This window comes from Eufriesea mexicana, unplaced genomic scaffold (genome assembly GCF_001483705.2).
Source record: "Eufriesea mexicana isolate 0111107269 unplaced genomic scaffold, ASM148370v2 scaffold4744748729, whole genome shotgun sequence".
In the NCBI taxonomy this organism is placed as follows: domain Eukaryota; kingdom Metazoa; phylum Arthropoda; class Insecta; order Hymenoptera; family Apidae; genus Eufriesea; species Eufriesea mexicana.
In genome coordinates, this window is record NW_016907993.1 from 132,117 (window position 1) to 144,386 (window position 12,270).

Below are 12,270 nucleotides of genomic sequence, written 5' to 3' on the forward strand. Positions count from 1 at the left end.
CTCGGACCTGATCGAAGTGCACGTGAATTTCGCGGTGACATCGGATCTCACGACTGTGAGCTACCCTCTGTAAGTCGAATCGATTCATCTCATTCAACCCTCCTCAATCCTCTCCTCCCGTCCAATTTCCCCATTTCCCGACGAACACGCGAGTCTCCTAACCATCCCGTCGCCGACCAACTCGATAAAACGCATCCCTCATTGCCAGGGTTTCTTCGAGCTGACTTCCTTCGATCTCTAACGCTATTTTTCGCCAACCACGTGAACCACCCGATTGTTCCTTCGTCAAACTGGACCTCGATCAACCCGAATCCGCGATCCCCGCGAGCAAACGATCCTCGATCTATCGATCAACGGGAAGTCGAAAAAAGAGAGGGGGAAATGCTATAAATTTTTGCAAGGAAACGATAACGATCAGGCGAATATACAAATCCACGTGTACGGCGTAACGTGACAAGAAGCCTTGCTATTGATTTTGCTTTCAGCATCCGTAGCGCGCGCACGAGTATTTGTATACAAGCGGAAGCAAGCGCTTGCGTGCCGACTCACACGAGCACAGGGCAGAGAGCTCGTAAACACGGGTGTAAGCGCACACACAGACGAACAGGTGCTTACATAGAGGGCAGCGGGCACGTGCACCCTCTTTCTCCTGCTTTCTGCTCGCCGCTTCTGAATCGCCGGGCCGGTAATAAGGGCAGCGAGCCGCGCGTCACGCGGGAACGGACCCTTCCGAGGAAAGGGGACTTTTCCATTCAGCAGGAGCAGGAACCGATTCCCGCTACCACCGCGTACAATCCTGTTGACCCTGCGAAACTATGCGTACGCGCGATCCGAGCAACAATATGTCGCGCAATTGCGTGCCTTTGTGGAACGCATACTCCTTTCTTCAAATTTTAACTTATTTCATCGTTAACCCTATCGAGTTGACGATTTTTACACCTTTCGTGTCAGATGTTTGCTACTTCTCTATTAACTTATGCGTGCTTATTATTACGCGAACGTTTCTCGTTTAACCAGAGTTCAAGGTGCAAAATGGAGAATGGTAAAACTCGGTCGTTCGTTATTTTCAATCAGATGACGAAACAGGGTTTAAAATATTTTCTCTTTTTGTTTTTACTTCGAACCAGATCGATTTCCGATTGTCCTCTGCTTATATTTTTGGGCCCAATCGATTTGTCATTCGTAACATTTTCTGTGTCTTCAGAGTCGCTGGACACGAAGCACTTCGCGTGTAAAGAATTACAGTAATTTTGAATAATTTTGTATCGGTGCTTTCGGCTGGAAATTTTGTCGAGGGTAGTGTATATGGGTCCGATGGTAAGAGTAAGCGAGAGTGAAGTTCAGCTGTTCGAGAAACGTAACTAAAGGATCCGTTACCCGGTACATTTCCATATCAAAAGATTACTTGTCATAAGCAGCGACGACAAAGAGCTACCGTTGTTTAGAGCCGAAGCGAAAGTGAATGGAAACTACGACACCCTTCTGAATATTTTATACGTCTAAAGTGAAAATGTTCGACACACAGTGCGAGTTTATTATGCAGAGGACACCAGGACGCGTGGTAGCAGATGTGTTAAAATTAGAACCTTTTTTCACCCTCCAGTTCTCATTAATTCCTTAATTCTTTAATTCCTTCGAATAATTAAAATTAGTCAGCGGGTTTCTGTGAATTACGCTGAAACACTGATACGTTCCACTTAATTTGGGAAGAATCACGCGGCTTCGCAAATGCAATTGTTTCCAGGAAATGTGAATCACCGCATGCGGTAATATCGTTTCCACGGAATTTAAAAATCCTTTCCACTTTTACGATTTTACGTTTCTCTCTTCTCCTCTTTTAATACCCGCGAAAGTTGCGAGATTATAGCGGTTTAGCCGGCTAAAAGTTTGGAAAATGTTTTAGAGCAAAGTACCGAGTGGTTGCACCAGTACCAAGTACACTTCGAAACTTAATTGGATACCCAACATAATACTCACGCGTTCATTTACTTTGCACTGTATTAACTCACGTATGCATTTATTCTAGCTTATCCGGTTTTCACTGTAATTTGTGCACGCGAGTTATGGATCTTTCAATTCCTCTTGCGTTTCTCTTTCATCTTTATAATCTCGATCGCGAACAATGAAACGCGGGAACTTTATGTTCACCGGCCAATTGTAATTCGCTTTCCATCACCGACTCGCACGGTGGTTTCCTATTTACATAAGAGCCCCGTTCTTGACGTTGGAACCAGTGAATGAAACGCTATTTAACCAGAATAAAGGTTACCGTGACACACTCGTGACATTGATGGAGGCGCCAATTGAAAGGTTTGTTGGAATTGCCTGTACGCAAACGTCGCACGCAACGTCGAAACAAAATCTGGAATCGCGATCAGCCTGACGGTAATTAAATTTATTATTTACGTACGTCGTGTTTTCGTTCCCCGTAACTAATCTACACGCGAAATTACTCTGATCGTTATATACGGTACAACGCGGAACAATCGAATCGGAGTAAATTAACAGACTTGGCGTTTCGATTTTCCATTTCGATTTCCAGTTGCAATTGAAACTAACGGTTTTCCATTAGAATGCGTGGAAACTTTTTCTCTTATAAATAGACAACGCGAATAGTAGTTTCCCTTTCTTTACTCGACACTCTAGATTTTTATTTTCCTTATTCCTTTATTTATTTATTTATTTATGCCGGTATATAAATTCCTTGATATGATATTGATATGCGGTATGAAGTGGAAAGTAAAATAAAATAATGGAAAGGGGAAATATCGAGGATTATTAAATATTAATTATATCGTTTAAGCAGAGTTGGATCGATATTACGAAATATATTTAGAATTAAAGACACGAATACAATTTGAATTTAACCTTTTGCACTCGACGATTTTTTGGCTAGAGAAGAGTAGAAATTGAAAGATTCTCTACCAAAAAACTGACGATACTTTTCTGAGCAGTAAATAAAAAATTGTATAATAATAGAATTGTAGAATTATTTGACTTCGATACTTCGCACACTGTTAAATTACATTAAATTTGTTATATTAATTAATATCGATCTTCCAAATTTTATGAAATGGTGACTGAAGGTCACCCCTCGAGTGCAAAGGGTAATATAGGGCTGCTTGAACATCGCCGTATTTTTTATTAGATTTCTTATATTGGGATTATGGGTAAAAAGAAATAATTATCTGTATTTTATAATTATCTTTATTCTCTTCTAAGGAAGGCATATCACAAGTATTCTGACTGTTCGCGTAGAGAGTCAAAACTAGAGTGAAGAAAAAGGGTTACGATTGCAGTTTGTCCTAGTCCCCTAATTCTTATCTAACGTGTGAAATAAACACTTCACCCGTTCCCGGAACCTCTTTGGCGCATAGTTTAAAGATATATCTATTTCTCCTGAGAGATTAACTTTTGTATATACTTTAAGACGTATCTTATTTTCAACAGCATTCGTATTAGGATGAGAAACTGGAAGACGCATCTCGTCAGACGATTACAGCACTAACGAATCGCTTGGAATATCGGCAGACGTTCTAAATGCGTTGAAAGTATAACGAAATTGAGAACGTGCTCGCCCATGATCTTAAAATTGATCAAATTCCGCGATATGTTCTCGTACCTTCGTGAAAGATAGTACGGGATTCGAGAAAGTTGACTCAAAATATGGGTAGGTCGTAGAGACGTGTAGCTTTTAGGCGAGTTCGAGGTGAAATTAATGTAGGGATATATTTGATTGGCAAATATAGGGAATCAAGGAATCAAAGGATTTTTGTATATTCGATACGTTAAGACGTATCTTATTTTCAACATCTTATATAGATATTCTTTATATTACTTGTGTATATGTGGACTTTAGCACTAGAACTACCGATCTTTAATGGGTACCTAACTATAACGTGCACAGATTATAGTAATTTCAGCGGTACGATGAATATGAGTGAATATACTGATTACAGTTCTTTCTTAATACGAGTTGATACCAATTTTATTCTTAAAGCAGGTGTATGTGTTCGGTGATTGCAAAAAGGAAAATTCTGGGACCAGTCATTTTCACTGGGTTGGTAGATCTAGTGTTAATCCATAAATAAATAAATAAATATCGTTTCGGCTTCAAAGAAATGTCGAATTATACATAGCAAAAGTGCAGAGCTATAAGTAGGGCTGAAATCGTGAATTTTAGTTCGTACTACTTGTTACATAGCCTGCAACGTGTATATGCACTACATGATGCAATACTTCTTACCCGTTTCTCCGTGCTTGCAGTTGCTGCTGCAACGACACAGGTATCAAACTTTCCACTTCGACCTTAAAATTTTATCCACTCTCCCACACCGCCACGCGTCCTTTCCTTTACTTATTCACCTGACAATAAACATCGATTCTGCTTTAAGCGACAGGCACCCGAGTGCCTATTAGCTTGAATTTCCACGAAGCAACGCGGAAACTCGACGCGTCTGTTTTGTTTATCGGCTGAAAATCGATTTTCGTTCAACCACGAGAAAATCAACCGCGCTATGCTACGAAACAAGCAAACCGCCGCTGCAAACGTGTTTGTCGCGCCTCGTGACAGTTCGGAAAGCGTATTTCGCGAAGCTCCTAACAGAAACGGTCCAAAATTCGCGACTCCGCGTTTGTGAAAAATGTTCACCGAGACGAGGGGATAATTTAGAAAAATTACAGCGATTATCACGGGAACTTGGCTATGAAAAAGATTGGAAGTACGCGAAACTGAGTTTCCATTCGAACGCGAATGGGAGATCCATCCGTTAGGAAATCGCGAAATAAAGTCGAGTGGAAGAATTGCAAAGTGGTGAGAAGGTCGATGCCACCTACGCGCGACCTACGCTCGAAGAACCTCGAAATCTATAGCTGTGCTTAACGAAAGAAAAATAAAAAGAAGAAAAAAATACTCTGTGGAAACTACGATGCAAATTATTCGAAGATCGCGATGTAACCATCGGGCGAACTCCCCGCATAACCACCTCCAATTATGTCCCTTAACCCATATATTCCACCCCTGTCACGTCCCATCGTCCAGCCGAATGGCTCCGCGCATGCAGGACACTTTTACGTAATCCCCAGTCCAATTACGATCGATTACGCGAGACTGGCTGTGACACGTGAACCATGTTCAAGGCCACGGAGTCGCAGATACCCAGGAATTAACGCGTGATTTCAGCAATCATGGCGGAGAAGATGTATTACTGGGGCGAGCAGAAGAACCAGGTGGATCCGGATCAAACTTTCATAGAATTCAAAGCCAAGTCCGTCGGTTCGAGTAGAAGAAGAGATTCGTCTCACGCGGTTCCAAAGACGACGACTTCGACGGCGCAGGACAGGGTGACGGAAATGGAGAACCGTGAAGAGGACACGGAACGAGGAGGCTGGGATAATAAACTGGACTTCCTGTTTTCTTGCATCAGCGTTTCCGTGGGCCTTGGAAATGTTTGGAGATTCCCGTATTTGTGTTACAAGAACGGCGGAGGTGAGTCCGGCAGCTGCTAGTCTAGGATTAATCCAGTAATCGCGTAGAACGTTGACGTAGGGCATGGGTTGAACGTTCAATTCAATTTCGCTGGCAATCGCTGTTAGCGAATTACGACAGTTCGCGCGAAAAACGTGCAAGCCTCGTTAAATTTCGGTTCCATGATTGAAACTGATTGATATTGAGTTGATCGGATCACAGTTGAGATCGCAGGAGAGTCACGGAATCTTTGGGAATCGGAAGACAGAGGATTTTAAACTTGTAATCTTTTGAGGTTTCGCAGAGTCATTGACCGAGATTTTCATTCCTTTGTAGTACACCTCTTCTCGTTTCTGGATTTTCCATTTCTCGCCTGTTATAATTCAGCGATTCTCGAAATTTGCCCTTCTGACATGCATGACTTTCACTTTATTCGGAGTTCCTGGTTAGTAACTAGATTCAAAGTGTAAAGGCAGGAGATGAGAGAGCTAAGTGAGGCTAATGAGTCTATCACTCGGTGGCCGATAATACTTTCGGATTCCGTTAGATACGATATTCGTCTCTCACGTACAAAACTCCGCGGTCCGCTTCTAGAGCTGCCCATTTGATGGTGGGCCTTCTTTGTTAATCCGCCACGCAGATCAAGCGAATCGCCGTTTCGTTTTGTGACTTCGGTTATCACTGCGACGTGTTCGTCACTCACGCTGCCTTATCGGTAACCGGAGCTCTCATACTCTTACATACTCTTACAAAAGTTTGTTAACAAACTTTAACAATGTTAAACGCCACGTTGGTTTTACGTGCTGTTCCGTTCACGCCACAGTTAGTTGTCATTCGGGTCCTTCCGGGCCGTACGGACCGGCGAGGCCTGAAAGAAAAGTCTAGCGCCAGTCCCTAGGCACCGACATGGCGTTTAACCACTTGCGCTATAAAGACGTGCCACGCACGTCGAAATGCTTTTGTTCCAAAGCCGCCAGCGACGTGTATACCACGTCAATGTAACACCTTACCGCATGTTATATTGTAGAGCGCGGCACGGCAACTGAAAGTTAAATCGTAGCGCAAGTGGTTAACACGTTAAGTGCCATGCAGGTCACCAGGGACCGGCGCTGGACTTTCCGTTCGGGCCCGGCCGGTCCTCGGGGAGCGGCCCAGACTAGGACCAAAAGGTGCTAACTTTTGGTGTTAAATTCTTCGCCATCTTTGGACCTAACGTTTTGAAAATTCCTGTTACAACAATTGGTACAGTATCTCTAAGTTTTATGAACACTTTGCCAGCTGCTAGTGACCCACTTGACAGTCGACAGTCTGGACCTGAACGGAATGTTAAACAAAACGAGCTGGGCACTTAACGTGTTAACGTGTTAACCGTCGAGCTTTGCGATGCTATTACAGGTGCCTTCCTGATCACATATGGAATCGCCATGCTATTCTGCGGGATCCCGATATTCTTCCAAGAAGTGGCCATTGGCCAGTACCTTGGTGCCGGAGGGATGACCCTGGTGGGTCAATTATGTCCTCTCTTGCAAGGTATCGTAAGATAAAAGTTACTTTCCCTAGATATCTTCTAAAAAGCGTCAGAAATGCAGTATCTACTTGCTTCGAATCATAATCAAAAAATGATGTTTCTAGGAGTTGGATATGCCACTATGACGATCGTATTCTTCCTAGACGTGTATTACTGCATCATCATAGCCTGGACGCTCTTATACTTGATAAGTAGCTTCGTCAAGATACCGAGCGTACCTTGGAAGAGTTGTGGTTAGTCGAACGGTTAACGAGAAGCAGTCTCTTCATCCTCGTCGCTCTCTAAATTGATATTCAACGATATTTTACAGGCAATGTGTGGAACGATAATAATTGCTACGATGGCTACGAACAGACCCAGCCATCGAACCACGCTATCGCCATAAATACCACCAACTCGACCCTCCATAACATCACGTTTCACCATGCAACCCCGGTTGAGCAGTACTGGGAGTACGTAAAAATTCGCTATTTTATTCCCAAGTATTTAAATAAAATCGGGCTTCGACGATTCACGAATTCGGTACCTTGGTACTTTGAACAATTTCAGACGACGAGTTCTTGGGATGACCTCCGGCATCGAAAACATCGGTGGCATGCAATGGGAGTTGTTCGGTTGCCTGGTGATCGGCTGGCTGCTCGTTTACTTTATCATCCGACGTGGTCTGCATCAGAGCGGTAAGATCGTCTGGTTTTCAGCCTTGTTCCCCTACGTGGTGCTTTTCATTCTTTTGGGAAGAGCAAAGAGCGGTGACATTGGACGGCAGCTACCAGGGCATGCTGTACTACGTCACGCCGAGGTGGGCCGAATTGCGATCGCCTGGCCCGTGGATCGACGGCGCCACACAAATTTTCTTCGCCTACAGTATCGGCACCGGGGCCCTGCCTGCTCTCGGATCGTACAACAAGTTCCATCATAATTGCTACAAGTAAGCGTGTCGATCTTCGTCTCCAATCCTTGAACGATCCTTCTTCGAACATTGCTCGTTTCTTTCAGAGACGCTCTGATCACGTGCATAGTGAACACGCTGACCTGTTTACTGGCCGGTTGCGTCACTTTCTCTATCCTGGGCCATATCGCTTTGGAACAAGGTACAGAAGTATCCGCAGTGGTGAAGAGTGGACCGGGTCTGGTGTTTCTCACTTACCCGGAAGTGGTCCTCAAGTTACCCGGCGCATCCATGTGGGCCGCGATCTTCTTCATCATGCTACTCGTAAGGAACGCTTAACTCTGCTTCTTTCGTGATCAATGTCTCATCGCAATCCAGAGAATTATGTAGAATTATGTAGAGTTACGTAGAATTATTTTAGAATTTATTTAGCATTTTTAACACTAATCCTAAATTAACTAATACTTCAGTTATAAAATTTTCATTTAAAATTTCGCATTCATTGTTATCACTTTGGTCACTCGACTTGGTGATTTTGACATACGTATAATTAATTGTTCGATATTTCCTTTTATTTCATTTTGTTTTTAAGATGCATTTCCTTTCGTCACCCATTGGTCGTTTCCCCGGTATGGTAGGTTTAGTGTTAGAAGTTATTAAAGAGATACAATTAAAGATGCACATTTCTTTTATTCTATAACAGATACTCGGGATCGACAGCGAATTCTGTATCGTGGAATCTTTCATCACGGGTGTCGTGGATAATTGGCCGGATCAGCTTCGTCCACACAGAAAGAAATTTACCGTCGCAATCTGCTTTCTCATGTTCCTCTTGGGTATTCCCATGGTGACCAACGTGAGTATCTACATTTCGTTTCTTCCTAACGTAGGATTATTGCCAGATTATTCCTATGCAGACAGAGATCTGCGCGTCTAATAAACAACGACTCCCTTTTAATAACAAGACAGATTTATTTAAACTAAAATATCACGCTAACTCTCAAACACACGATTCTCTACTTACTACATCTCGACTAGAGGCATTCCAAATTTTCAACTGAGCAATTCCAAATTTTCATTAAAAATTCCGCACTCAAAGTTATCGCTTTGATTATTTGTTTCCACGATTTTTCTTCCGATACGCATATAAATTAATTTTTCATTTTCCTTTTCAAAATATTTTTTCTTTTTTAAGGATCTTCTTTTATTTTTTCATCTACCGGTTATTTCAGGTCGTGATAAGTTTAGTGTTAATATTATCTCCTTTGCTAGAGTCCTTCCCAGCTCGCGATATCGTACTAATAACCCTTAGATCCTTACGAATTTATTTAAAAAATCGCTTACGGTTGGTAAAATATTTTCTTCGACCAAAAGAAGAAGACGATTAAAAAAGTTCGCCTATCGTTTCAGGGTGGAGTTTATATATTCCAATTAATGGATTTCTACTCGGCGAGTGGTATGTCGATTCTGTGGGTTTGCTTCTTCCAAACGATCGCGATATCGTGGATATTCGGAGCGAAGAAATTCTGCGACTGCATTCATCAGATGATGGGCGTACGATTGAGCAAGTTTTGGTACATTTGCTGGGTGGTGTTCGCGCCTGTGATCATGGCTGTGAGTATCAGGCAAAATTCGAGGAAGAGAAAGAACCAACGAAAGAAATTCATCATGATTTGTTTCTCTCGTCGATTACGTCGTTCTCCATCGCGGAGATCGATTTCTCTGATAAATTTTCCAGCTAAATCTACGACGATACGAAGATTGATTCACGGAACGTACGATAAAAGATCGTATCTATTTCTCTTTTTTATTCCCCGCGAAGAATAATGCCATCGATCAATTCTGTCGAGATCGTAATTCCCTGGAAAACGGACGACAGCGCGCTCTATCTCTGTCCTGGCGAGGAATCGCTCATTTACTTTACACCATGATCGATATTCTTCGTTTTACTTAACGCTCTTACTTGAAAGCTTTGAAGAAAGCTTGATAAAGCCGCGCATAGACAAATAGAACAGAAGAGGTTCATAATTCCGCTTCGCGAGCTTCGGTTATAAATATGGTTATCGTGAAGAATGAAGCAACTTTCGAATCCAGTTGCGTTCAGGCTAAAGTTCAACCGTTTCCACTCCATGGACGCCATTATGCAGATTTTGATAAATCATGCTTCTCGTTATTTGATTTTAATTTCGTCTACAGACATGCGAAAGCGAACGAAGCTATTGTATAAATAAATTCACGGATATTTATAATTTCCTTTCTTTTTAACTCTTTGGGGCACGCTGGGATTAAAAGTGTCCCACGTTTTTGATGCACCCTAATGCATCCTGGGACATTTTTAGCCCCACTTTGGCATATTGCAATATTTACGTGAAGCCGTTCGTACTACCTTTGACAATTGTTATAAATGTATTGGCAACATTCAACATTCAACAATAAAATTTCTATGCAACATAGGTCTAATTTATTATCTGAAATCCTGTGTGTCGCAAAGTTAAAAAGAAGTTTTTGTAACTCTCGTAAAGCTTCTCGCTAATTAAAAAGTTCCCCGAGTGAAAAGGCTTAAATGCGAATCTATTTCGAGATTCCAATTTGATGCATTTCGGAATCGGTTTGGCCAACGTTTACGCGCTTCTCTTTCTTTTCTAGTTCATCTTCGTGTTCCAATGTGTCCAGTACACGCCATTGAAATACGGGAGCAATTACGAGTATCCGGCATGGGCGGAGGTCGTGGGTGTCTGCCTCAGTTTGTCATCCATGATCTGGATTCCTGGTTATGCTCTCTATTACGTCATCGTCACTCCAGGATCCATCAAAGAGGTGAAACATTTGTCTGCGCCAGTCGCTACAAGAATTTTCAATTTGGACGACGGCTTCTCGAGAGCATGCGAGATAAGAGGGACGAAATAAATCGCAAACACGCGTTCGATATCTTGAAATAGACACATTCTTCGATCCTTAACACGTTGAGCCCGGCTTCGGTCCCTGGGGACCGACAGTATCAAAGCTAAAAAATAAATGCAGTAATTTTAATGACATTTATTGGAACACTCTAAACAAAAATTTAATTTGATCTTGCATGTATTACAAAACGTGATGACTTTTTCAGTTAAATTTCTAGCTATCTTGCATCCGAATAGCGTTGAATTTTTATTGTAACATCCCGAACAATATCTTTGGATTTTGTGATCCTTTCCTTCCTTTTTTTGTAATTGGTGAACGATTCTCTTATCAATATGCATAGGAATTTCTTTCTTTGATCGTTGTGTAAGTGCATCCACCAATTGTCTTCGAAATGACGTGACTGATATTTTTTCCTCGTTACTTCTTCGAACATGAACAGAGCATTTATAATAATAACAGTATTTAGAAAAAGCTCGATAGCTAATTTTTTATACCATTTTATAGAAACAAAGTATTCCAACCGTCTCAAATATCCCAATAGCCCAAGTGCTCGTCCTTAAAAGCTCGCTCGCTGCCGACTGAACGAAAAGGACAGCAACGTGTTAAATTTCATCGTTCGATTTTTTAATTCTTGCATAAATATTCGAAAAGCCAATCGCGTTGCACTATCGAGGATTTATTTCAACGGATTTCTAACGATCTCTGATTTTTCGCTTTTTCAGAATATCCTGAAGGGCTTGAAACCGAACATAAAGTCGCATCCGAAATTACCAAAGGGAGAGAAATTGGCAGTAATACCGATGTCGGAGAGCAGCGCCGGATTGATCACCAAGAACAACAGTTTCCTCAATCAAACATGATCACCGTAAACGGCTTTCCTTTCCGCTGTCGTAAATTGTAATTATCCTAAGTGTAGTATTTTTAACGGGATTTAATAATCGGAGTCGGACAAGCAGTGGTGCTCGATGTTCTCATTGTTCAGCTTGAGAAGTTGTCGAAAGAAACTGTCCGTCATTGTTGTTTCCTTTAGCCCAACCGTGAAAGTGAAAAGAGACGAGTGTCGTGGAGAAGTACTGCAATTCACGATTGCGAAACGTTTAACACGTTAAACGCCACGCCGGTTTTACGTGCCGTTTCGTTCACGCCACAATTAGCCGTCATGTGGGCCCTTCCGAGCCTGAACGGGTAGCACCGGTCCCTAGGCACCGGCGTGGCGTTTAATGTGTTAATCGATTCGAACTAATTCACGAGTCAATGTAATTGGAACTTTTAATTGACGAAACTTTGAAATTCGAAATTTCAAAATTAGAAATTCAAGAGAGAAAGGAAACAACGATACGCGACGGTATATGAGTGAAATTCGAGTAACTGCTGCAATCGAAATAGCGACCTCGTTCCTCCTATGCTAAACGATACTGGTACCAGATAGAAAGAAGTATTATTTAGAAAAAGAGAGAGAACAAAGACGAGTTGGACGCGAAACCT

At 42.1% G+C, this 12,270-nt stretch overlaps 1 protein-coding gene across 1 annotated transcript; it reads left to right on the forward strand.

Annotated features, from left to right (window-relative positions):
- On the forward strand, positions 1–11,978 carry LOC108552228 (sodium- and chloride-dependent GABA transporter 1). Its single transcript, XM_017906667.1, is given in 12 exon segments — positions 1–69; positions 5,183–5,488; positions 6,863–6,997; positions 7,100–7,228; positions 7,306–7,447; positions 7,545–7,731; positions 7,733–7,923; positions 7,992–8,208; positions 8,588–8,740; positions 9,295–9,498; positions 10,531–10,701; positions 11,508–11,978. Coding segments are annotated over 11 exon segments (1,968 nt in total). The 5' UTR covers positions 1–69; positions 5,183–5,187; the 3' UTR covers positions 11,646–11,978.
- The last annotated feature ends 292 nt before the right edge of the window (positions 11,979–12,270 follow it).